The sequence below is a fragment of the Delphinus delphis genome, chromosome 6 (assembly GCF_949987515.2).
Source record: "Delphinus delphis chromosome 6, mDelDel1.2, whole genome shotgun sequence".
Classification (NCBI taxonomy): Eukaryota; Metazoa; Chordata; class Mammalia; order Artiodactyla; family Delphinidae; genus Delphinus; species Delphinus delphis.
The window spans coordinates 67,722,678-67,746,140 of NC_082688.1; the positions used below are offsets into that span (position 1 = coordinate 67,722,678).

Consider the following 23,463-nt stretch of genomic DNA (forward strand, 5'->3'; position numbering starts at 1 on the left):
GACTGTTGCTCTGGTGGGCAGAGCTCAGTAAAAGTTGAATCCGCTTGGGTGGGGCTGGGTACCCTCCCTGTTGGTTGTTTGGCCTGAGGCAACCCAAGACTGGAGCCTACCTGGGCTCTTTGGTGGGGCTAATGACAGACCCTGGGAGGGCTCATGCCAGTCAGTACTTCCCAGAACTTCTGCTGCCAGTGTCCTTGTCCCCACAGTGAGCCACAGCCACCCACCCCTGCCTCTGTACGAGACCCTCCAACACTAGCAGGCAGGTCTGGTTCAGTCTCCCCTGGGGTCACTGCTCCTTCTCCTGCGTCCCGCTGCACACACTACTTTGTGTGTGCTCTCCAAGGGTGGATTCTCTGTTTCCCCCAGTCCTGTTGAAGTCCTGCAATCAAATCCCACTTGCCTTCAAAGTCTGATTCTCTAGGAATTCCTCCTCGCGTTGCCAGACCCCCAGGTTGGGAAGCCTGACGTGGGGCTCATAACCTTCACTCCAGTGGGTGGACTTCTGTGGTATAAGTGTTCTCCAGTCTGTGTATCACCGAACCAGCAGTTATGGGATTTGATTTTACTGTGATTGCACTCCTCCTACTGTCTCATTGTGGCTTCTCCTTTGTCTTTGGATGTGGGGTACCTTTTTTGGTGAGTTCCAGTGTCTTCCTGTCGATGATTGTCCAGCAGCTAGTTGTGATTCTGGTGTTCTCACAAGAGGGAGTGAGAGCATGTCCTTCTACTCCGCCATCTTGGTTCCTCCAGCAGCCATGTCTTCTTTATCCATTCCTCTGTTGATGGACATTTAGGTTGCTTCCATGTTTTGGCTAATGAAAATAATGCTGCACTGAGCATTGGGGTGCATGTATCTTTTCAAATTATGGTTTTCTCCCGATAACATGCCCAGGAGTGGGATTGCTGGATCATATGGTAGTTCTGTTTTTAGTTTTTTAGGAACCTCCATATTGTTCTCTGTAGCAGCTATACCAATTTACATTCCCACCAGCTTGTAGGAAGATTTCCTTTTCTCTACACCCTCTCCAGCATTTAGTGTTTGTAGACTTTTTGATGATGACCATTCTGACTGGTGTGAGGTGATACCTCATTGTAGTTTTGATTTGAATTTTTGTGATAATTAGTGATGTTGAGCATCTTTTCATAAGCTTTTGGGCCGTTTCTATGTGTTCTTTGGAAAAATGTCTATTTATATCTTCTACCCATTTTTTGATGGGGTTATTTTTTTTGATATAGAGCTGCATGAGCTGTTTGTATATTTTAGAGATTAATCACTTGTCGGTTGCATCATTTGCAGATATTGATTTTTTTCCCATTCTCGGTTGTCTTTTCATTTTGTTTATGGTTTCCTTTGCTTTGCAAAAGCTTTTAAGTTTAATTAGGTCCCATTTGTTTATTTTTGCTTTTATTTTTATTACTTTAGAAGGTGAATCCAAAAAGACATTTCTCCTTTTTTGTCTCTTGTAACAGTCTTTATTTTAAAGTCTATTTTGCCTGGTATGAGTATTGCTACTCCTGCTTTCATTTGATTTCCATTTGCATGGAATAACTTTTTCCATTCCCTCACTTTCAGTCTGTATGTGTCCCTAGATCTGAAGTGGCTCTCTTGTAGACAACACGTATGTGGATATTATTTTTGTAACCATTCAGCCAGTCTGTGTCTTTCGGTTGGAACATTTAATCCATCTACATTTAAGGTAATTATCAATATGTATGTTCATATTGCCATTATGGTAATTGTTTTGGTTTTGTTTTTGCAGGTCTTTTTTCTTCCCTTCCTCTTTGGTTCTCTTCTCTTGTGATTTGGTGACTATCTTTAGTGTTTTATTTGGATTGTTTTTCTCTTTTTTCTGTGTATCTATTGTAGATTTTTGGTTTGTGTCTACCATGAGGTTTTGATATAGCAGTCTATATTTATACAAGATTGTTTTAAGTTACTGGTCTCTTAATTTAAAACGCATTTCCAATATCCTGTGTTTGTACTTTCCTCTTCTCACAATTGCTGGTTCTGATATCATATTTGTGTGTAAATGATTTCCTACCTCTACTGTATATTTGCCTTTACTGGTGAGCTTTCCCCTTCATAATTTTCTTGTTTCTAGTTGTGTCCTTTTCTTTTCTGCTTAGAGAAGTTCCTTTAGCATTTGTTGTAAAGCTGGTCTGGTGGTCCTGAGTTCTCTTAGCTTTTGCTTGTCTGTAATGCATTTCATTTCTCCATCGAATCTGAATAAGATCCTTGCAGGGTAGAATACTCTTGGTTGTAGGTTCTCCCCTTTCATCACTTTAAATATATGGTGCCACTCCTTTCTGGCCTGCAGAATTTCTACTGAAAAATCAGCTGATGTCCTTATGGGGATTCCCTTGTATGCTATTTGTTGCTTTTCCCTTGTTGCTTTTAATATTTTCTCATTCTTTAATTTTTGTTAGTTTGGTTAATATGTGTCTTGGTGTGTTCCTCCTTGGGTTTATCCTGTGTGGGATTCTCTGTTCTTCCCGGACTTGTGTGTTTCCTTTCCCATGTTAGGGAAGTTTTTGTCTATAATCTCTTCAAATATTTTCTCAGGCCCTTTCTCTGTCTTCTCTTTTTGGGACCGCTATAATGTGAACATTGTTGCATTTAGTGTTGTGTCTGTGGTCCCTGAGACTGTCCTTATTTCTTTCATTCTTTTTTCTTTATTCTGTTCCATGGCAGTGATTTCCACCACTCTGTCTTCCAGGTCACTTATTTGTTCTGCCTCATTTATTCTGCTATTGATTCCTTCTATTGTACTTTTCATTTCAGTCATTGTATTGTTCATCTCTGTTTGTTCTTTAAGTCTTCTAGCTCTTTGCTGAACATATCTTATATCTTCTCAGTCTGTGCCTCCATTCATTTCTCAAGATCTTGGATCATCTTTACTGTCATAACTCTGAATGCTTTTTCAGGTAGATTGCCTATCTCCACTTCACTTAGTTGTTCTTCTGGGTTTTTATCTGGTTCCTTCGTCCGGACCATATTTCTCTGCCATCTCATTTTGTCTAACTTCATGCTTTTGTGGTCTCCTTTTTGCAGGCTGCAGGGTTGTAGTTCCTCTTGCTTCTGTTTTCTGCCCCCTGGTAGGTGAGATTTGTCCAGGGGCTTATGCAGGCTTCCTGGTGGGAGGGACTGGTGCCTACCCACTGGTGGGTGGAGCTGGGTCTTGTCCCTCTGGTGGGCAGGGTTGCGTCAAGGGGTGTGTTTAGAGGTGGCTCTGGCTCAGGACAACTTTAGGCACCCTGTCTGCTGATGGTTGGGGCTGTGTTCCCACCTTGTTGGTTGCTTGGCCTAAGGCAGCCCAGCACTGGAGCCTGCAGGCTGTTGGGTGGGGCCAGATCTCCGTGCCAAAATGGCGACCTCCAGGAGTGCTCACACCAATGAATATTCACTGGGCCCTCCACCACCAGTGTCTTTGACCCCACAGTGAGGCACAGCTGACCTCTGCCTCCCCAGGTGACCCTCCAAGACCCCCGGTAGGTTTAACCCAGGCTCCTATGGAGTCACTGCTTTGTGCTGGGTCCCAGTGCACGTGAAATCTTACGTGTGCCCTCCAAGAGTGGAGTCTGTCTTTCCCCCTCTCCTGTGGAGCTCCTGCAGTCAAGCCCCACTGGCCTTCAAAGCCAAATGCTTTAAGGCTCTTCCTCCTGATGCCATACCCTCAGGCTGGGGAGCTTGATGTGGAGCTCAGAACTCTCACTCATGGGGGAGAACCTCTGCAATGTAATTATTTTCCATTTTGTGGGTTGCCTCCCCCACCCCAGCATATGGGATTTGATGATATCATGAAAGTGCCCCTCCTACCATCTCTTTGTGGCTTCAACTTTGTCTTTGGATGTAAAATATCTTTTTTGGTAGGTTCCAATCTTTTTTGTCAGTGGTTGTTCAGCAGTTAGTTGTGATTTTGGTGTTTTCGTGAGAGAGGGTGAGCTCAATTCCTTCTACTCCGCCATCTTGTCCAGATTTGAGGGGCCACTTTTAGTTTGGATGCTTGGTGCCTCTTTCTTCAGCATGTGCTGGCTGTTATCCCCTTGATATGGGGCATACAGGTGCAGCCACCTGTGCGCGCTCAGATGGTGGGGGCGGCGATCAGTGCCCGCTCATGGGTCTCCTGCCACTGGCAGCCCGCGCACCCCTGGGACAGCTGGGGTAGCTGTTGGCACCTGCTCCTGGGTCTGTTGGCAGTGGCAGCAGGGGCAGCGATCACCATCTGCTCGTAGCCCATGTGCTCTTCCCGGATGGCATGGGCAGAGATTGGCACCTGCTCGTGGGTGTCAGAGTGGCGGCAGCAGCTCAAGCACCCCTTGGACAGCAGGGCCAGCACTTGGCACTTACTTGTGGGTCTCATAGTGGCAGCAGTGCCCCGCACACTCCTGGGACAGCAGAGGCAGCACTTGGCACCTGCTCGCGGGTCTTGTAGCAGCAGCAGCAGCAGTGCACACACTCCTGGGACTCTTAGCGGTGGTGGCGGCCCATGCCCGCCTCTGGAGCCCAAGATAGCAATAGCATCTCATGCCTGCCCCCAGACGTCATGTAGACTGCGTCCTGTTGCCTGAGAGTGTGCACAGAGAAAGAAGCTCCTATGGTGGTCCCGCCCCTTTCCTCCTGTGCCCCCCCAACAATGGTGCCTTGCCTCCCTGGTGGGCCAAGCCTTCTTCCAAGTATGCCCTCAGTTGCCACATTCCAGCCTCTTCAGGCTGTCTTGGTGCAGCCAACCCCAGTCCTCTCCCTGAATCCGACCTCCAAAGCCCAAACTCCAGCATCCAGCACCCCCTGCACCAGTGGACAAGCGTCTGAGACTGGGGAGCGCAGGGCGGTGTTACCGACCATCTGTGCAGGTCACTGTTTTGCCTACCTCAAACCAGCTGCTTCGCTGTCCTCTGAGGCTCCAAAGCTCCCCCTCCATCCAGGCTGATCTTCCCACTAGTGAGGCGACTTCCCAGGGTGCAGGAACCTTTTTTCCTTCACAGCTTCCTCCCTGGGGTGCAAGTCCCGTCCCAATTCCTTTCTCTCTTTTTCTTTTTTCTTTTGTCCTACCCGGTTACATGGAGGTTTTCTTGCCCTTTCGGAGGTCTGAGGTCTTCTGCCAGTGTTCAGTAGATGTTCTGTGTGAGTCGTTCCACGTGTAGTTGTATTTTTGATGTACTTGTTGGGGTCGGTGAGCTCCATGTCCTTCTCCCCTGCCATCTTGATTCCCCCCCTCCCATTTTTATTTTTTTATTGAAGTATAGTTGATTTGCAATATTTTCGGTGTACTGCAAAGTGATTCAGTTATACATATATACATAGGTATGTATTCTTTTTCAGAGTCTCTTCCATTATAAGTTATTACAAGGTACTGAATGTAGTTCCCTATGCTATACAGTAGATCCTTGTTATTTTTGATGACTAAGAATCGTAGAGAACCATTTTCAAATGCCATTTGTGACTCATAATGTTAGAAGAGTTGAAAGAAGACCCATTTGATTCATTCATTCAGTGTGTCAATAAATATTAATTAAACATGGATTAATTAGCATCTGTACTAATTTGGCGCTTTTTTCTGTTTGCCTGTCTCACAAACAAAACCATAAATATATGACGGTTACAATATGATAGATTTTTTCTCACTCACCTAATGTCTAAAACAAATTATCAGACAAGAGGTTTTTTGTGGTTTGGGTCAAGAAGTGGTACACTTGACTTCTGCTCCCATTCCGTTTGCTACAGTTCACTGTCTTGCCCACCCCTAACGGCAGAGAGGCTGGTAAATGACCTGACTGTGTGCCTAGGAAGAAGAAAAGTATTTGGTTGGTAGCAGATCCATCTCTGCCATCGCTTCTGAAATGGAAGGCATTGTGCTGTTGAAAACGAAGCTGCTGTTAGTGGAGGCCTAGACTTCGGCCCTGAGAAAAAGTTACTTACAGTGCTCTCTGTTCTTGGCTGCGCTCAAAAAACAAGCCTTCATCTCCTCTGGCTCCTCTCTCCATCTCCATCTCCTTTATACTGGGCCAAAGATATTTTTCAAGCACATATGTTCAGATTTTTTCCCATTGGGTTTTGATTTTACCCAGAGTCACACATGAGCGAAAGAGGTGTGAGCCAGAGCCCAGGCTGTGCACAGGAATGTATTTCCAAGCTTTGCTCCTAGGGCTGCTCATCTGTCCCTGCCTGGCTCTCCAGCTACTGGTCCTTCCAGGTCAGGACAGTGCCTGTTTGGTCGAAGGCCTCTGCTCTAAAGGCAACACAAGATGGCACTCCTCCACATCAGTGCATATTGACATGCAAGTGTTAGTGGACCTTAGGTTCCCCCCTTGTACCAGGGCTCCCCTTGCTTACCACTGAGGCTCTGGATCCCCTGTTCCATATCGCTTGAACAGGAGCCATAATCCAAAAGCTCAAGGGTATGATGAAGTCAAAAGCTCAAGGGTATGATGAGGTCTAAAGGAAATGAACAATAAATCATTCTCTTAATGCTTTCTTTTCTGTGTCTGACTCTGTTGAAGAGACTTGATTCCTTATATTGGGCCTGATAAATTGAAAAGCTTGCCTTTGTTTCTATTTCCTTGTTCTTCTTATATATATGCAGATATAAAACTTAAGCATAATCTCCTTTGATGTATAGCTCTCATGCGACTATAACACCAATTTACAGATTCAATGAAAGAGTAATCTGTAAACCCTATCAATTTCCAGAAATCAACACGAATGTAATCTGCTAGCTGATGCTGACCCACAGAGATGACATGGTGGACATGGGCCTGATGTCCGAGGCTCTGCCCACACTGCAGAGGCTCTGTGATCATGGCTCAGCCTCTCTCTTTTTTTGTTTTGCCTATTGTGAGAAGCTTTTTGGTCAGGCATGCCGTGACCTTTCTTAGCATTCTCTTAGCACAAGTACATAATTTATCACTTCACTCCCTCTCTGCTATCTCTATTTTTTTTCTTCTTAGCTGATTTCCATAATTAAAATAATACTAGCTAATGGGATTATAATCAAGCATAAACATAGGCGTGGCATCACACAGCAGTACTCACCTCACTAGGTGACTATCTAGGTGATCTAAAGTGGACTTAAATTATTTTTGTTTTGTTTTTTAGTTGACCATTAAAATAAGAATTCCAACCTGAAATTTTCTTTTTTTTTTTTAATTTTTATTGGAGTATAGTTGATTTACAATGTTGTGTTAGTTTCAGGTGTACAGAGAAGTGAATCAGTTATACATATACATATATCCATTCTTTTTCAGATTCTTTTCCCATATAGGTTATTACAGAATATTGAGTAGAGTTCCCTGTGCTATACAGTAGCTCCTTATTAGTTATCTATCTTATATATAGTAGTGTGTATATGTCAATCCCAATCTCCCAATTTATTATTTCCCCCCCCCATGTTTCCCCTTTGGTATCCTTAAGTTTGATTTCCAGATCTGTGAGTCTGTTTCTGTTTTGTAAATAAGTTCATTTGTATCATTTTTTTAGATTCCATATTTAAGTGATATAAAATGATATTTATCTTTCTCTGACTTACTTCACCTAATAAAATAATCTTTAAGTCCATACATGTTGCTGCAAATGGCATTATGTCATTCGTTTTTATGGCTGAGTGATATTCCATTTTATATATGTACACATCTTCTTTATCCATTCCTCTGTCGATAGACATTTAGGTTGCTTCCACGTCTTGGCTAGTGTAAATAGTGCTGAGTGAACGTTGGAGTACATGTGTCCAACCTGAAATTTTCTAATATTGAACTAATGGGCTCTCAAAAAAACCTCAGCTCTTACCAGGACTCAAGAAAAACTAACACAGTGTAATTCACTGATTATCAAACCTGGATGAATGTCAGAATCACCTCAGAACTTGTTCAAAATAGAGATTAGAGCTTCCATCCCACCACCTGAGATTCAGGTTTAGTAGGTCTAAGAGTGCAACTCAATGATATGTACAAGCTTTTTCTAGTAGATGTAAGAGGGTCAGTTGATTAAGGACACTGTTTTCAGTATAAACTCCTATTAATTGTAGATACTTGGGTAACTCTGTGCTTTGTCTTAACAATGGATTATGAAGGCAATGAGAACGCATAAGTAGCCTGTGCTAACAACAGCGCCTCTAGTGACAGGACGAAAGGTCGTTACTTTTCAGCAAAAGCTCAGTATAATTAATTAAGGGCTGGATTTAATTCAGTGACATTTGAATTTTATAGCTATACACCTGCAGCTATAAAACCACCTTTATTATTAAAATTCCTATAGGAAAAATAACTTGGTAATTGTGAGTCTGAAACTGGTCCCTAACTTGCTTTTTCTCCATTGGCACAGTTGTTTTTATTACACACAGTGAGGCAACTATTATATATAGCAGGACAGATTATGTTTTTAACAAGTGCCCTGGGGGTTCTGAGGCAGATAGTCCACAGACAAGGATTTGGGATCTCCAATTACAAGCACTGGACTTGAGGTTGAAGTTCTGGGGTCTACTTCAGTCCTACTACTTGCTTGCTCTCTGGCCTTGGACAAACCATTGGGCCTTTCTGAGCCTAAGTTCCTCATCTATATAAAAGATGGAAATTCTTTACCTGACTCTCAGGGTTGTTATGACAACAAAAACAAATTCAGATAATGTGCATAGTACACCATATGCACACATATATTCATTTATGAGATATTTATTGAGGACCTACTATATGCCGGGACTGAGTGGTAGGAACAAAGAAGAGAACAAGAGAGATGTGATCCCTGATTTTATGGAAGTTACATGGTGAGGGGTGGGAGGCAGAAAACACACAAATACGGTAAAATTTGATAGTTCTAGTGCTTAGGGAGAAAATAAAATTGGCATTGAGCTACGTAATGACTGGTAAGGGAGAGAAGGCATGTATGCTTTAGAAAGGCCCGAGTAGGAAGTGATATTTGTGTGGAGACGTGAATGACCAGAAGAAGATAACTGTGCAGAAGTCTTCGGGTGGAGGATATCAGGGAAAGGGAACAGCTGGGACAAACGTGCTGATGTTCTGAAAGGAGGAACCGAAGGGCAGTGTGGCTGCAACAACAGTGATCGACTGGAAGTGTGGCCTCAGGGAGGTAGAGGGGAGGGTAAACATCTGGGCCTGAACACGTAGGGGATGTTTGGGCATGAAAAGGAGCTTGAAATTTCGCTCTAACTGCACTGAAAAAGCACTAGATAATTTAAGCAGAGGACTTGTGTGATCTGCTGCATGTGGTGGGAGCAAGGAGACCAGTTAGGCTGTGGAACAGTCCACCCAGAGAACATGGCGGCATCAGATTATAGCAACGGAGGGACTGGTTAGATTTAGGGTGTAGTTGACGTGCGAGCCGCGAGCTTCTTAGGGTCAGGAGGTCAGGTAAATATACTCGTATTAATTGTGTCATTCCCGCTGCACTCTCTTGTTACCACCCTGCGTTATAGTACGAAATCACTCACCTTCACATCAGGTCATACATAATCTCAAACACATTGAATATAGGTGAGATAAGGAGAAGGAGCCCAGTCAAAACAGATAGACAGCCTGTGCATATATCCAAAGGTGAACTCCTCAGAACCTTCCTCAAGTTTCTGTCCCTAAACATAGTGATAGTTCTAATGAGCTAATAACTCATGCCTAGAAGGCAATTAAAGGGGAGAGGAAAAGAAAGGACAGCTTCTGATATGACGCTGTGTGACAGGGCAAGCGGGAAGAAAGGATAAATAGATGACGGAGAAAACAAAAAGTATGAAAAGCAGGTGTGAAACTCCAAAGGGCATGGGCGAATTATGGTTTTCTTCACAGTTAATGAAGGCACAGAAGAGTGAATGCCATTGTAGACTGTCCTGCCTATAAAATGGTTGAAACAAAATTAAATCCATTTGGCTTACGACAAATTAAGCTTTGGGTGTATGAAAATGATCTCATGTGGACCCTTATTTCCCCAAGGTGCTCAGTAAATGAATCTTTTCATTGTATTTTGTGGTCATGTACATGAAGTGCTGTATTTTTATCCCCAGCTGATAAAGGCCTATTAAAGTGTAATGTACACAGAACTTCCACTTATGGAAAGATGCCATAGATGTATTTTTTCCTTATTCCTCCTGGTAAATGCAACTAAAATCCTGACATTGTATATAAAACAAACATAAGACTGAAAAGGAGAGAGGAGAAAACAGACTGGCTAGAGACCTTGGGTACTGAGGAACGACACAACTGTGACTTCATTGGGTTTTCTGGGCTGTTTGTTTGTTTACCTCATAAAGCCCAAACTTGGAACTGAAAAAGGCGGCTGCCAGGAAATGCCACAGAAACAGAAAATAATGTCCCAGCTTAAGCCTGCTTCCTCTACCCAGAGGATCAGGAAAGGGGCAACCAAGCAGGACAGAAAACTAGAAAATGCTGCTCTACTCCAAACACCACCCACACCAGCAAAGCCTGAATGGGAAGATTGGACTCCTCGTCAGACTGAAACATGGTTCCCCAACACTCCCATGGACGTGGCGTCAGAGAAGATGGATTTTATCCCCACAGGGTCACAATGTGGAGACCACGTGGGGATCCTAGACTTCTACCGTCATCCTGGAGTGTCCCTCTTCCTCTTCCCGCTGGGGTGGTGGTAGAGAAAGCCTCCTGGAGAGTTAGGACTTTCACTCATCACCGGCGGTAACAAGGCTTCTCCCACGGCAGGGTCAGTGGAGAGCAGCGGGGGGCAACAGAAACTCTACCCAGGCCCAGCAGTTAAGAGGAGCCCCCCACGTGGGTCACAAAGGAAGCCAGGTGGAGAACCTGGACTTCTTCTTCCACTGGGTAGTAACCAGGTGGCATCTCCCTGCTCCCCAACCTGAGTGGTTTCAGAGAACAGCAGCTAAAACAGATTTAAATAAGGTCCAGAGTTGTATAACATGATATGAAAATGTCCAGGTTTCAACCGAAAAATCACTCATCATACTAAAAACCTACTATTAACACTTTCATTCAAAGTAGTGATGGAAGTTCTATCCAGTGAAATAATCCAAGGAAAGGAAATAAAATGCATATAGATCAAAAGGAAGGAATAAAACTGTTCGCAGAAGAAATGATCGCCTACTTAGAAAATACCAAGGAATCTACAAAAAAAAAAGTTCTAGAACTAATATATAAGTTTAGCAAGGTCACACGCTATACAAAACAACTGTTTCTGTATACTAGCAATGAACACATGAACACTGAAATTGAAAATACAATATCATTTACCATCCCTTAAAAAAAGTAATAATTGGGTATAAATCTAACAAATTATGTCCAGGACTTGTACACTGGAAGCTACAAAACTCTGATGAAAGAAAGTAAAGGAGATCTAAATAAATAGACATACAGTGTTCATGGATTGGAAGACTCAACACAGTAAAGATGTCAATTATCTCTAAATTGATATACATGTTTGTATATTTCCTATCCGAATCCCAGCAAAATTTTATAGTTGTAGACAAGACTATTCTAACATTTATGTAGAAAGGCAAAGAAACTAGCATAGCAAAGAATAATAAAGTGGGAAGAATCAGACTCAAGAATCAATTTTAAGATTAATTATATAACTACAATAATTAAGACTATGTGGTATTGATAGAGAGATAGACACATAAATCAGTGGAACAGAAACAAGAACACAGAAGTAGAGCCACAAAAATGTACTCAGCTGATGCTGACAAACACAAAAGCAATTCCATGGAAGAAAGAGAGCTTGTTCAATGAATGGTGGCGGAGCAATTGGACATCCATAGGCAAAAAACAAATAAACTTTGACCTAAGTCTCACGCCTGATACGAAAATTAACTCAAAATATATCACAGACTTAAATGTAAAATGTAAAACTAGGAACCTTTTAGGAAAAAAATAGGAAAAAATTTTTAGGATCTTGGTCTAGGTAAATAGATCTTACACTTAACATTAAAAGCATGATTCATGAAAGGAAAACTCGATAAATTGGACTTCATCAAAGTTAAAAACTTTTGCTCTGTGGAAGATCCTGTTAAGAAGATAGGGGAGGGCTTCCATGGTGGCACATGGGCTTCCCTGGTGGCACAGTGGATAAGAATCTGCCTGCCAATGCAGGGGACACAGGTTCGATGCCTGGTCCAGGAAGATCCCACATGCCCAGAGCAACTAAGCCCGTGCACCACAACTACTGAAGCCCACTCACCTAGAGCCTGTGCTCTGCAACAAGAGAAGCCACCGCAATGAAAAGCCCACACACCGCAACGAAGAGTAGCCCCGGCTCGCCGTAGCTAGAAAAAGCCCGTGCACAGCAACGAAGACCCAATGCAGCCAAAAATAAATAAATTCTTTTAAAAAAAATTTTTAAAGAAGGTAGGGGAAAAAAATCTATAGACTGGGAGAAATTTATTACAAACCACATATCTGACAAATGACTTACATCTAGAATGTAAAGAGCTCTCAGAACTCAGTAGTAAAAAATAATCCAATTATAAAATACTAAAGGACATGAAGAGACATTTCATCAAAGATATAAAGATGAAAAATAAGCACATGAAAAGATGTTCAATATCATTAGCCATTGGGGAAATGCAAATTTTTAAAAAGCCACAATGAGATATCAATACACACCTATCAGAAAGGCTAAAATTAAAACTAATGATAACGTCAAATGCTAACGAGGATGCAGAGAAACTAAATTACTCATACATTACTGGTGGGAATGTGAAATGATACAGCCACTCTGGAAAACAGTTCAGTGGTTCCTTAAAAATCTACTGTATGACCTAATAATTACACTCCTGGGCATTTATCCCATAGAAAATGAAGACAAATGTTCACACAAAAACTTGTACAGGAATGTATATAGATGCTTTATTTGAATAGCCAAAATGTGGAAACAACCCAGATGTCCTTCAACATGTGAATGGCTGAACATACTTGGTACGTCCATACCTTGGAATACTACTCAGCAATAAAAGGGAGCAAACTATTGATACATGCCACCACGGTACCATGTGAGACCTGGAAGAATCTCCAGAGAATTATTCTGAGTGAAAAAAAGCCCATCAAAAAAAGTTACATACCGTATGATTCCATTTATATAACATTCTTGAAATGCCAAAATTATAAGAAATGGAGAACAGATTAATGGTTGCCAAAGGCTTAAGGCAGGGCTGGGGGCAGCATAAGGGATCCTTGCAGTGATGGAAATGTTGTTCTGTAGCTTAACTTCGTCAATGTCAGTGTTCTAGTCATGACATTGTACTCTAGTTTTGTAAGATATTACCGTTGGGGGAAACTGGGTAGAGAGTACGCAGGATTGCTCTATGTTATTTCTTATAACTGCATGTTATACATGCATGTTATACATGAATCTACAACTATCTCAAAATAAAAATTTAAGCCCATAAAAATCGAATGTATTGGATCATTTGTTTAATGATAAGATGCACAAATCATCCCAACTTGTTGGATACCATGCTCTCTCCTCAGATTCTTTTTGTGACAATTCTACGGTAGCTAGACAGGTAGGTGTGTGGACGGATGGTTCTTATAGTATACAGTTAGAGTTTTTTCAAAGGAAAACACGGTCAGTGGAAAAAGCCTGGGTATGTCCCTTGTTCATTGTTGGTCATCTCGTGTTTCAAGGGAATACCCAAAGCCACCATCTAATAAAATGTCACGCTCCTTCTCACTCTCAGGAAAGCCACTAGTGAAAACATCCCGAGGGACTGTGTTCAACACGGAGGAACCCGCCATCACAGTTGATGTAGGAGGCACCGTCAAAACAGTTGGAGGCGTGAATGTGACTATTAACTGCCAAGTTGCAGGTGAGAAATGCATTCATATGTTAATTCATTTGTTCAAGTATTAATGGAGCCCTGTGCTAGCTTGGGGGCTGAAAAGATAAGTACAAATTCTACTCTCAGGGATTTGGGGCTAGTAGGAAAACTGAAGCATGAACCTCAGTCACTCTGAAAGTGGAAAGTGCTGCCGGAAGTTGAGAGGAGGAAAACTGGGACAGATGAAGGGAGAAGAGGTGGTTTTTATCTCCGTCTTGCATACTGGTAGAATGTGAGCATGCAAAGATGGGGGCAGAGGGTGTTCCAGGGTGATGACAGAGTGTGAGAAAATTCATGGAAGCAGGGAAGCTGCAGGACTTCAGGGGAACAGCGTGTGCTTTGGTCTGGCCGGAGCCCAGAGTACATAGATAGGGTGGTGGGGCTTAAACTTTAGTAATGTGGGTTGCACCTGTGCCGTGGGAGACTTTGATGAGGAGTTCAGACAAAGGCAGATTGAAAGTGACATTAAGGGGCCATGCAGTGCACAAAATGGATTGAAGAAAAGAAATACAGGGACAGAGAGTCCAGTTAAGAAGCCATCATAGTAGGGCTTCCCTGGTGGTGCAGTGGTTAAGAATCCGCCTGCCAATGCAGGGGACACGGGTTCGAGCCCCAGTCTAGGAAGATCCCACATGCCGCGGAGCAACTAAGCCCGTGCGCCACAGCTACTGAGCCCGTGTGCCACAACTACTGAAGCCCGTGCACCTAGAGCCCGTGCTCTGCAGCAAGAGAAGCCACCGCAATGAGAAGCCCGTGCACCGCAACAAAGAGTAGCCCCCGCTTGCCGCAACTAGAGAAAACCCGTGCACAGCAACTAGAAAAGACCCAACACAGCCAAAATAAATAAATAAATAAATTTATATCCAGAAAAAAAAGAAGCCATCACAGTAGTTTAGAGCAGAGGTGCTGGGGCCTGAACTCAGGGCAGTGGTGGTGGAAAGCTCGGGAGTGGATGGCAGGGGTAAGATCAACAGGAACCTGGAGCTTACTCACTTCAGAGGTGGGTAGGAGTCGTTAATGAAAACAGCCAATACTGTTAGGAGTGTGATAATAGACATTGCCCTTGGGTAGGCCTTGCAAACTCAGAGGCCTAAAGGGACCAGAAAGTCACAGGAAAGTGGAGGAGTAGTGGACCAGAGGAGGTTGTAGTATGCTCTTCATAATGGCATCTACTGTCAATTAAAAAAAAAAAAAACACCCACATAGACTGGAACAAAGCTCAGCTACCAATTCTCCCCTCCTGTGAACTGCTAGCCTGTCTACCCCAAGGGTTTTCACACCCACAGTGCAAAGAAAAAACGGATGGCTCTTGTGCCCAGCCACAGTCCCCTGATTGCTGTCCTCATCAGATATATCTTCCTGCGGCACCCAAACCACGGTTCCCCAGTCATACCCTGTCTGCAAAAAGGACAGGCATTGGCACCCCCCTGCTCTGGGGGTTTCTTCATCTTAGATCTCAGCCCCAGCATTGGAAGATTTACCTCCGCTTGTGATTTATAAGGCCAGAGAGAACCCATTTTAAAAGAAGTAGGAGGAGAATCTTCATCTAGAGCATGTTGTTTCCAAAGAACAGCCAGGTCTGGTTTTTCTCTGAAATGTTCTGGTAGCTCCAGGAACCCAAAAGTATAAATCTCTCTCTGTCATCATGCATTAGCTTCTTCTTGGTAAAGCTTCCCTTGGCCTGTGCATCCAACCTCATCAGTGAAAGCTTCTGGAACTAAATCCCTTCAGGCCCTATTAGGACAGAATCTCTGACAGGGCTTCCCATGAATGAGTTGCCCCTCTATACACAGAGTGGTGGTAGAGGCAGGGTCCTTTGTGCAGGACCATCACTCCTCACGTGGTCACTAGGAACATGGGCCTTGGAGACGGAACACCAACTGGAGATATGATGGACCATGTTGGGTCTCCTCTTGAGCACTGGGATTGGTAGGACTAAAAGAATGGGAAGCAAAGGGCAGCAAAGCAAGGAATTGGGCATTTGAGGGAGACTGAGAGAACCAGAATCCAGGTGGAGGAGTATGTATCATGGGGAACCCAAGACAGTCAAACCAGCTTTGGTCAACTCTTCCATGCCACCTAAGGCCATGTCTCCCGAGTTCATCCAGAGACTCACTCTTGGTAACCTGATGGTGAAATCCTAGGTTGTTAGGTCCAGTTTTTGCCTGGCTATGTACATTACGTTCTTTGCTTTTATGTTTATTCATAGGGCCATTTGTCTTAATCATGGTTAACTAAAATAAATGTGTGTCTCTGCCATTATGCCTTTCGTTAAGTAAGATTTTTATTCAATGTAGATGGGAAAGAGCCTGCTTTTGATTAAACTGTTGGTCTGTGAATTTACTGGACAAAGAAATCATTCTTGAGCTGAGTCTCCAGTCAAAATGCTGACAGCTATAATGCTAAATGGCAGAAAGAACTAGTTTTACTTTGATACTACAAGTAGCTTTTATGGCTCTCTTGTGACATAATTTTGATGGCTATATAATAGTGTATTTAAAAAATATTACATAATTTACCTAGAATAACTCATGTCCTTACATGTTTGAGTTGTTAGCAGTTTTTCATTAAATACTTTTTGCATACATATATTTTCAACATGTAAAATTCGGCCTCACAAATTCTTCCCAACTCTTAAGCATAAAAAGCATTAAGCAATGAGTATGATGAGGCTTTTTCTTGAAAAGTGATCCAATCCCTTAATACCACTCCCAAACTTGTTCTCTATTTAAGAAAATTCAGAAAACTGAGTAGGAGATAAAGGGTTGGAGGAGGAGGGAGTGTTTCAGTCATTGGGAACATGATGTACCTGAGGTAGAAAGAGTGTGTTGCATCTGAAGGAGTGAAATGTGGCCGGTGTGTCTCTTCTCTGTAGAGCAGAGAAGAAAGTAGTGTGACATGTGGCTGGGAGGTGGGGAATAGTAGGCAAGGGCTAGATCTTATATGCTTTCCTAGATTATGGTACAGTTTGGAGCAAGGGTAGCTTTGCAGACTTAGGATATAAAATTGTGAGGACTGGTCATGTAGAAATAACTAGTTGAGGAGTCAATGATAGGCAGTGTATTAACTAGGGAAGGCTAGACTCTGGTAACAAGTAGATTCCCAAATGTGTAATGACTCAAACACAATAGAAGTTTATTACTGCCTACCTAGGAGTCCAGAGAGTGGTCCTGGTCAGCTGGAAGGGATCTGCCCCCCACAGTCCTTCAGTATCACAGAACACTGGTGGCTATGTTATCTTGAATACATGCCTTCCAAGGTCTCCCCAGAGGTCCTCTCTATCCTGTCAACCAGAAGAGGGGAAAAACAAAGTGTAGACGATGGTTGAGAAGATTTTAAGGGTGACACCTGGAAGTAGCACACATTACTACTTCTCACATTCCTTCTTAGTCACATGGCTACTCACAGCTACAAGGACTGCTGGGAAATATAGCCGGGCTGGGTACCCAGGAAAAAGAAGAAACAGCTATCAGTGTCTGCCACAGTCAGTGTGAAGAAATGTGGAAGGCTGAAAACCTTTCCAGACTTACATGGTTCTTTAGAATAATTGCCAAGGCTGACATTTAAGCTACTGTATCCTTTCCTTGTCTTGTACCAAACCATCAAAGAAACTTCTAGAACTTATCATGTCAAGGTGTACCTTTCAGTGGATGCCCCACCTCAAGATGTTGACAAGTCACCATGGTGCAAGCAGCCTTCCAAGTGTAACAAGTGGTCTAGTTAACAAGAATATCCTGTCTGGGATTTAAAAAAAGATGATTATACATCACCCTACCTGGCAGCTCAGTGGAGATTAAAGACGCTAATCCTCATAATCATATCAAGTTACATCCCATTATGACTACACTCATTTACTGATCCTTTCAAGCAGCAGGGAGAGCACTGTGTTATTGATAAGATATGCCACAAAGGGGGGAAAGTAAAGGCAGGTCCTTTTCCTTCCTTTTTTAGACACAAATCATACCAGGGAGTCCAGAGTGTGGAGCCTATCCAACTAACTTGTCAACAGCATAGCTTTGGACTTTGTTCTGTGATGTATATTTTTTGTCATTCTTCAGACATTTCTTTCTGTAGAATGTGCTGTCACATCTACAGGCTTGGGGAAAAAAAAACCTTCCACAACCTGACTAAGCTTCTCACCAAGAAGAGCACTAGCAAAGCCAGCACAAATGGATTCTAGAAAGTTCTCTCTTAACAATAATCTTGGTGTTACAATTACAGAAGAAAGGTTAATCCCAAAAGTAGGAAATATTTAAGGATTTGATACCAGAAATAATAGTGCAGCAATTCGTACCTTTTCTAAGGAAGCAGCCTGGTATAATGGCAGGCGGTGTCATGTACTTGTTAGGAAGGGGATCCCTAGCATTAAATGTATCTGAGTTTGGATCCCCACCTGCCATTTGTAGGTCACTGATGGACCATGAGGTAGAGAGGAGGTACAGGGACTCTGTCCCCATGTAATCATTCAGGAATCCAAACTAATGTCATTTTAGGCAGATTTCATAATCTCTTCAGGTCCCAATTTCCTCATCAGTAAAATGGAGTTAATAACAGTGCTTCGTAGGACCTTTGTGAAAAATGAGTGATTATGTTTATTAAATGTTTGGCTGATAGCAAATACTCAGTAAATGTTCTTTCTCCATCTAATATGTTCAGGATATTTTTGTATAGCTCCTGACCTTGGTGCATTCCCAATGTCTAGGTATTCTAAACATCATTGTTAGGTATGTATATCTGGTACCTTTTCCAGGGACTCTGGCATATATGAGGGTTGGTGATATTTTCTGAAGTACCATTGTCATCTCTTGAGAGAAAAAGAAAAAAGAGATCTCTGGTGCATCGTTTATTTTTCTTCTCCCCTTGTTCCAACTTTGTTTGTAATATGTCAGAACCAGTCATGGCAGGACTGGCTGTCATTCTGAAGTATCTTTTTGGTGTCATTCTCTGCTTAAGGCGCATGATCGCAGGCAGGAATCCCCCAAAATGTGACACCAGCAACTCCATCTCCATTGGCAAATTCTTGATGCAGGTCCGTGTTTGAGGAAGTCTAAGAGAGGTTTGCTAATCTATGTATTAAAGAATGATTCCTACATCATTTGGCTTCCCTCGGCACTGCTGTCACTTCTGTGGTCCCGGTTTTACAGAGACTGGAGGTCACTTCCTTCTACCCTTCGTTATCCTGAACATGTCCATTTCTCCCATGAACTCCCCTGCTCTCAACTGAGGAATTCAGCCCTTTTAGCCAAGACTCTGTTTTGTCCTGTTAAACAGACTTGCTTTCAAAGGGGCATGAGGCCAAGAGTGATGAAGTGATGAAGGAAGAAGCTTACACCCACTTCCCGGAGACATGAGAAATGGTTCCATCCCTGGGTCATCTCTCTCTCCCTCCTCCTCTTCTTTCTCACCATCCGTGTCTCCCCTCTGGCTGCCGTACAGTCACATAAGCCCTGACCAGTGAATGACACATAGGGGAGCAGCAAGTCTTGCTGCAGGAGCTGACCGTGTAAACACAGTGTTGGCTCTGAAGACACTCATGCCATGGCCCATGGACACTGTCATGGAGAGAGAGCATTCCCCCCGACCATTCACTTAGTCACCACGCTTTTGCTGGTGGAACTGACAGCCCATTAGTCTGGTTCTCTTACCCTGCCTCCTCGCTCTAGAACAGCCTCAGTTCCTATCAGGGATTTTGTGCTTACTGCCCACAGCCCTCCTCCAAGGAAGGTGCCAGTGACAAGTGCTACGTGTAATCAGTTCATGGTGAGGGAAAGTGGGTGAATACTTGCAAAAGATGGTTTGTAGGACCTCATTTTTCCTTGCACTTTCAGGAGAGAAATAACTGGAAGGGTTTTCTTCAACTTAATTTTCAGAGGTTTTCTCCTGAGTGCCATGGAATTTTTTTTTTCCCCAACATGAAAATGGAGCTCAGGGACCAAAGTCTAAGCTGGCATGGCTGGGCATCATGACGCTCTTGCTCTCCCTAGTGGTGCTACAATGAAATATCATCTTTTCTGCCTCTCACCTGCATCTTTTCTCCAGGTGTATTTAGAGATAGTGCCAGCCTGGCCCCTCTCATGCACCTGAGCCTTAAGTTTCACAGTGTGTGCCCCTCCCTGATGGGTCAGGGCTGCAGTATCCAAGTCTCCACCCCTTTCAGCAGCCTTGCCTCCTTTCTCCGGCCAGCCTGCCCGTCCCTAGTGACTCACATTGAATTATGGGTAATCTGAACAACAAAAGAGAGAGGACCAGAGAGTCACTCTCCTGTTCCCCATTAACAGGGAGAAAAGCCCTACAGATTGGCCAAACACTTGGGCCACACACCTTAGGCCACCATTCTACCACTGGAAACTCCACCTGAGGCAGCAGGCCAGCAAGGACACCAGTGAATTCACACAAGGTAGCTCATTGTTAGTGAGGGAACATATGAGACCACCCTTCCATCCCACCCCACTTCCTGACACTGGGAGCTCAGGAACAGCAAGTGCTCAAGGGGTCATAATGAGGGCTGATGAGCTGGCTGTTACAAAGTAGACTGTGGGTAAATTTTATTCATCAAGGACAAACAACAGGTACACAGGTAACTCCTTGAAGGTGTCTTCATTTTCAACAGTAGGCTGCCCATGAAGGGGAAGGCTGCATTTGCCCCAAGGGCAAAATCCATCCCCAACTCAGGGAAAGCGCAGGACTAAAGCTCTGGCTCTGACTGTTCCTGGCTTTGACCCTATTTCCCTGGATCTGACATTCTAAACCTGCCCTGGATACATGTCCAAGAGTTTTATGAGCAAACGTTGTGAGCTGAGTGAGCAGGCTAGACGGTGCAAGGGACGGAGCTTTCTACTCCCTGGAGACCTGGGAATTAATGCCACACGCTTTCTGTCTCTCAGCTCACTCAGAGCTTGGCCTCCTATGCAGACCATCTCAGAAGGCTTGTCCTGAGCTGGGGCCTGCTTACCAGCATGTGACCCACAGGGAAACCTCCTCAGGAATTAAAGCCATTCTTTTGTCTTAGTCTACTCAGGCTGCTATAACAAAATGCCATACATTGGGTGGCTTAAACAGCAGAAGTTTATTTCTCATGGTTCTGGAGGCTGGCAATTCCAAGATCAAGGTGCCAGCCCATTCAGTTCCTGACCAGGACTCTCTTCCTGGCTTGCAGACAGCTATCTCTTGCTGTGTCCTCACAGCAAGATGAAGAGAGAGAAAGAGAAGGTCTCTTCTTATAAGGGCACTAATCCCATCACAAGAGCCACCCCCCTCATCACAATCTCATCTAAACCTAACAATCTCCAAAGGCCTCACCTCCTAACACCATCACACTGATGGTAGTTAGGACTTCAACATATGAATTTACAAAGGACACAAACATTTAGTCCATAACACTCCTAGAGGACAGAGCCTGACTTCCAAAGACTGGAACCCCATCCCAATTCAGATGTGCATACTCTCCCCAGCTCTCTCTCACAACAATAACTTAGATTGAGGAGAGAGCAGAACACTTTCTTTTTGTCTTTCTTTTTCTGTGGTGATACTGATAGTTCAATCTTTTCTTGTTCTAAGAAAATACTTAGGCTTCAAAAAATACAGGCTTGTTTTCTACATGGAGTGTCAACTCTGGTAAGGATCTAGCAGCTTTCATTTGTCTGGTTCATGAATATATCAACATTTTGTAGCTTTTAACTTTCTACTGAGATATAATATTTATACAGAAAAGTGCTCATATCATAAAGGTCCCAAGCCCACCAAACCAGCCCCCAAGTCAAAAAACAGAGGATTACTAGCAACCAAGCTCCCTGTCCCCACTCTCAGTCACAACCCCTCCCAGTTCATCCCGGTCTCAGAGGAACCCCCCACTCTGACTGCTGACAACAGAGTACTGATGTTACCAATTTTTGTTTTCTGCTTTCAGAAACAACATCATACTGTATACTGTGTGTACTCTTTCATGCCTGGTTTTTCTTATTTAACGTTAGGTTTGTTTCATGTAGTTGTCAGTCATTCATTTGCACTGGTGTATACATTCGGTTCTGAGGTGTTTTCTCCAAAGAATTTGGGTTCACTCCTTCCACCCTGGCAAATGCCCTTTTCTCAGCTGCCTCCTTCCTCTTCTTGAACTGGCCTCTCTCTTCCTGCCTCATCAGTGTAAGGTTTAAAAGGCAAAAGATCTCAAGACAGCTGAGAGGTCAGAAGCATTATTTAGTTTGGCTGAAGGGGAGTAGAAGACGCCCAGGCACATGCTTCCTGCAGAGCAGCCCTGGGGCGGGCCCTGGCAAGAGGCTATAAATGCCTCCAGGGTCACCTGAATGTGTTGGCTGATGAGTTTATTTTTTTTCCTCCTAGGTGTGCCTGAAGCCGAAGTCACTTGGTTCAGAAATAAAAGCAAACTGGGCGCCCCTCACCATCTGCGCGAGGGCTCCTTGCTGCTTACAGCCGTGTCCTCCTCGGATCAGGGCCTGTACTCCTGCAGGGCGGCCAATCTGCACGGGGAGCTGACTGAGAACACCCAGCTACTGATCCTAGGTAAACACCTCGAGGCCGGCTGCCCCCCTGTGGACCCCACTGGGGGTGACTGTCTAACCCACCCTCTACCTCCTCCTGTCCCTGATCCAATTAAGTGCATAAAGGTAAAATCAATATCCCTTCCCTTCTCCCCACCTTAGGGCCTCCCAGTAGAAAGAACACAGACCTTGGGGCCAAGCAGATGTCAGTTAGAACCCTAGCTCTACTGCTGACTCACTGTGTAACCTGGGCAGGTCACTTAACCTTGCTAAGCCATAGATGCTAGTCTCTGTGTAGAAACTTATGGAGCAAGATTGCCCATATTTGGGTAGGGGTTGGCAAATAGAGGTAACAGAAGTACAGCGGTCGCTCTTAACTCCTTCTATGTTAAGGACTTCTTGGAGAATCAGACGAAAACGATAGATTACCTTGTCGAGAAAAATTCATAAATGCAAAATTTTTTGGTAAATTTCAGGAAGTTCATAGTCTAGTCCACCTGAAGTCCACACGTGTACACCCCCTGTCTTTGTCCGTCCCGGCTGCTATAGCAAAATAACCCCAGATTGGGTGGCTTATAAGCAACAGAAGATTGCGTCTCACACTCCTAGAGACTGGAAGTTCAGAATCCAGGCGCCCTCATGGTCAGGCTCTGGTGAAGGCCCTCTGTGTGGCTGCAGAATAATGGCTTCTTACTGTGCCCTCATGTGGCTGAAGGGATGAGCCAGCTCTCAGGGGTCTCTGTGTTGAGGACACTAATCCCAACCAGGAGGGCTGCACCTTCATGACCTAATCATCTCCCAAAGTCCCTACCTCCTAATATCACCACCTTGAAGGAGTTAGGATTTCAACGTATGAATTTGGGGGATGCAAACATTCAGACTACAGCACCCCCAAACATAAGGACCTCTGATTAAAGAGTCTAACACAGTTCGTGGCATAAAATAGTTATTTAAAAATAACAACAATTGCTGAGACACCATCAACACTCATTGATGCCCAGGGCTGGACTCAGCCACGTGCAAGCTACAACCCTTTTGTCCCCTGGATTAGGACTCTCTGCTTCTCTTCCCCACAGAGTCTGGGAACTGGTGGGATAGGATAAAGAAGCTTGTTTTTGTCTTACTTTTTTTAAAAGGCAATTATTAGAGCACGTGTGCTGGCTATCTCA

General features: G+C 43.8%; 1 protein-coding gene across 1 annotated transcript in view; it reads left to right on the plus strand.

Annotated features, from left to right (window-relative positions):
- ADAMTSL1 (ADAMTS like 1) overlaps nucleotides 1-23,463 on the plus strand; it is a 434,468-nt gene that overhangs the window by 315,278 nt on the left and 95,727 nt on the right. The window contains exons 20-21 of the mRNA XM_060014779.2: nucleotides 13,659-13,787; nucleotides 22,137-22,316. Of these exons, the coding sequence (XP_059870762.2) occupies nucleotides 13,659-13,787; nucleotides 22,137-22,316 (309 nt within the window). The remainder of the gene's footprint in view (nucleotides 1-13,658; nucleotides 13,788-22,136; nucleotides 22,317-23,463) is intronic.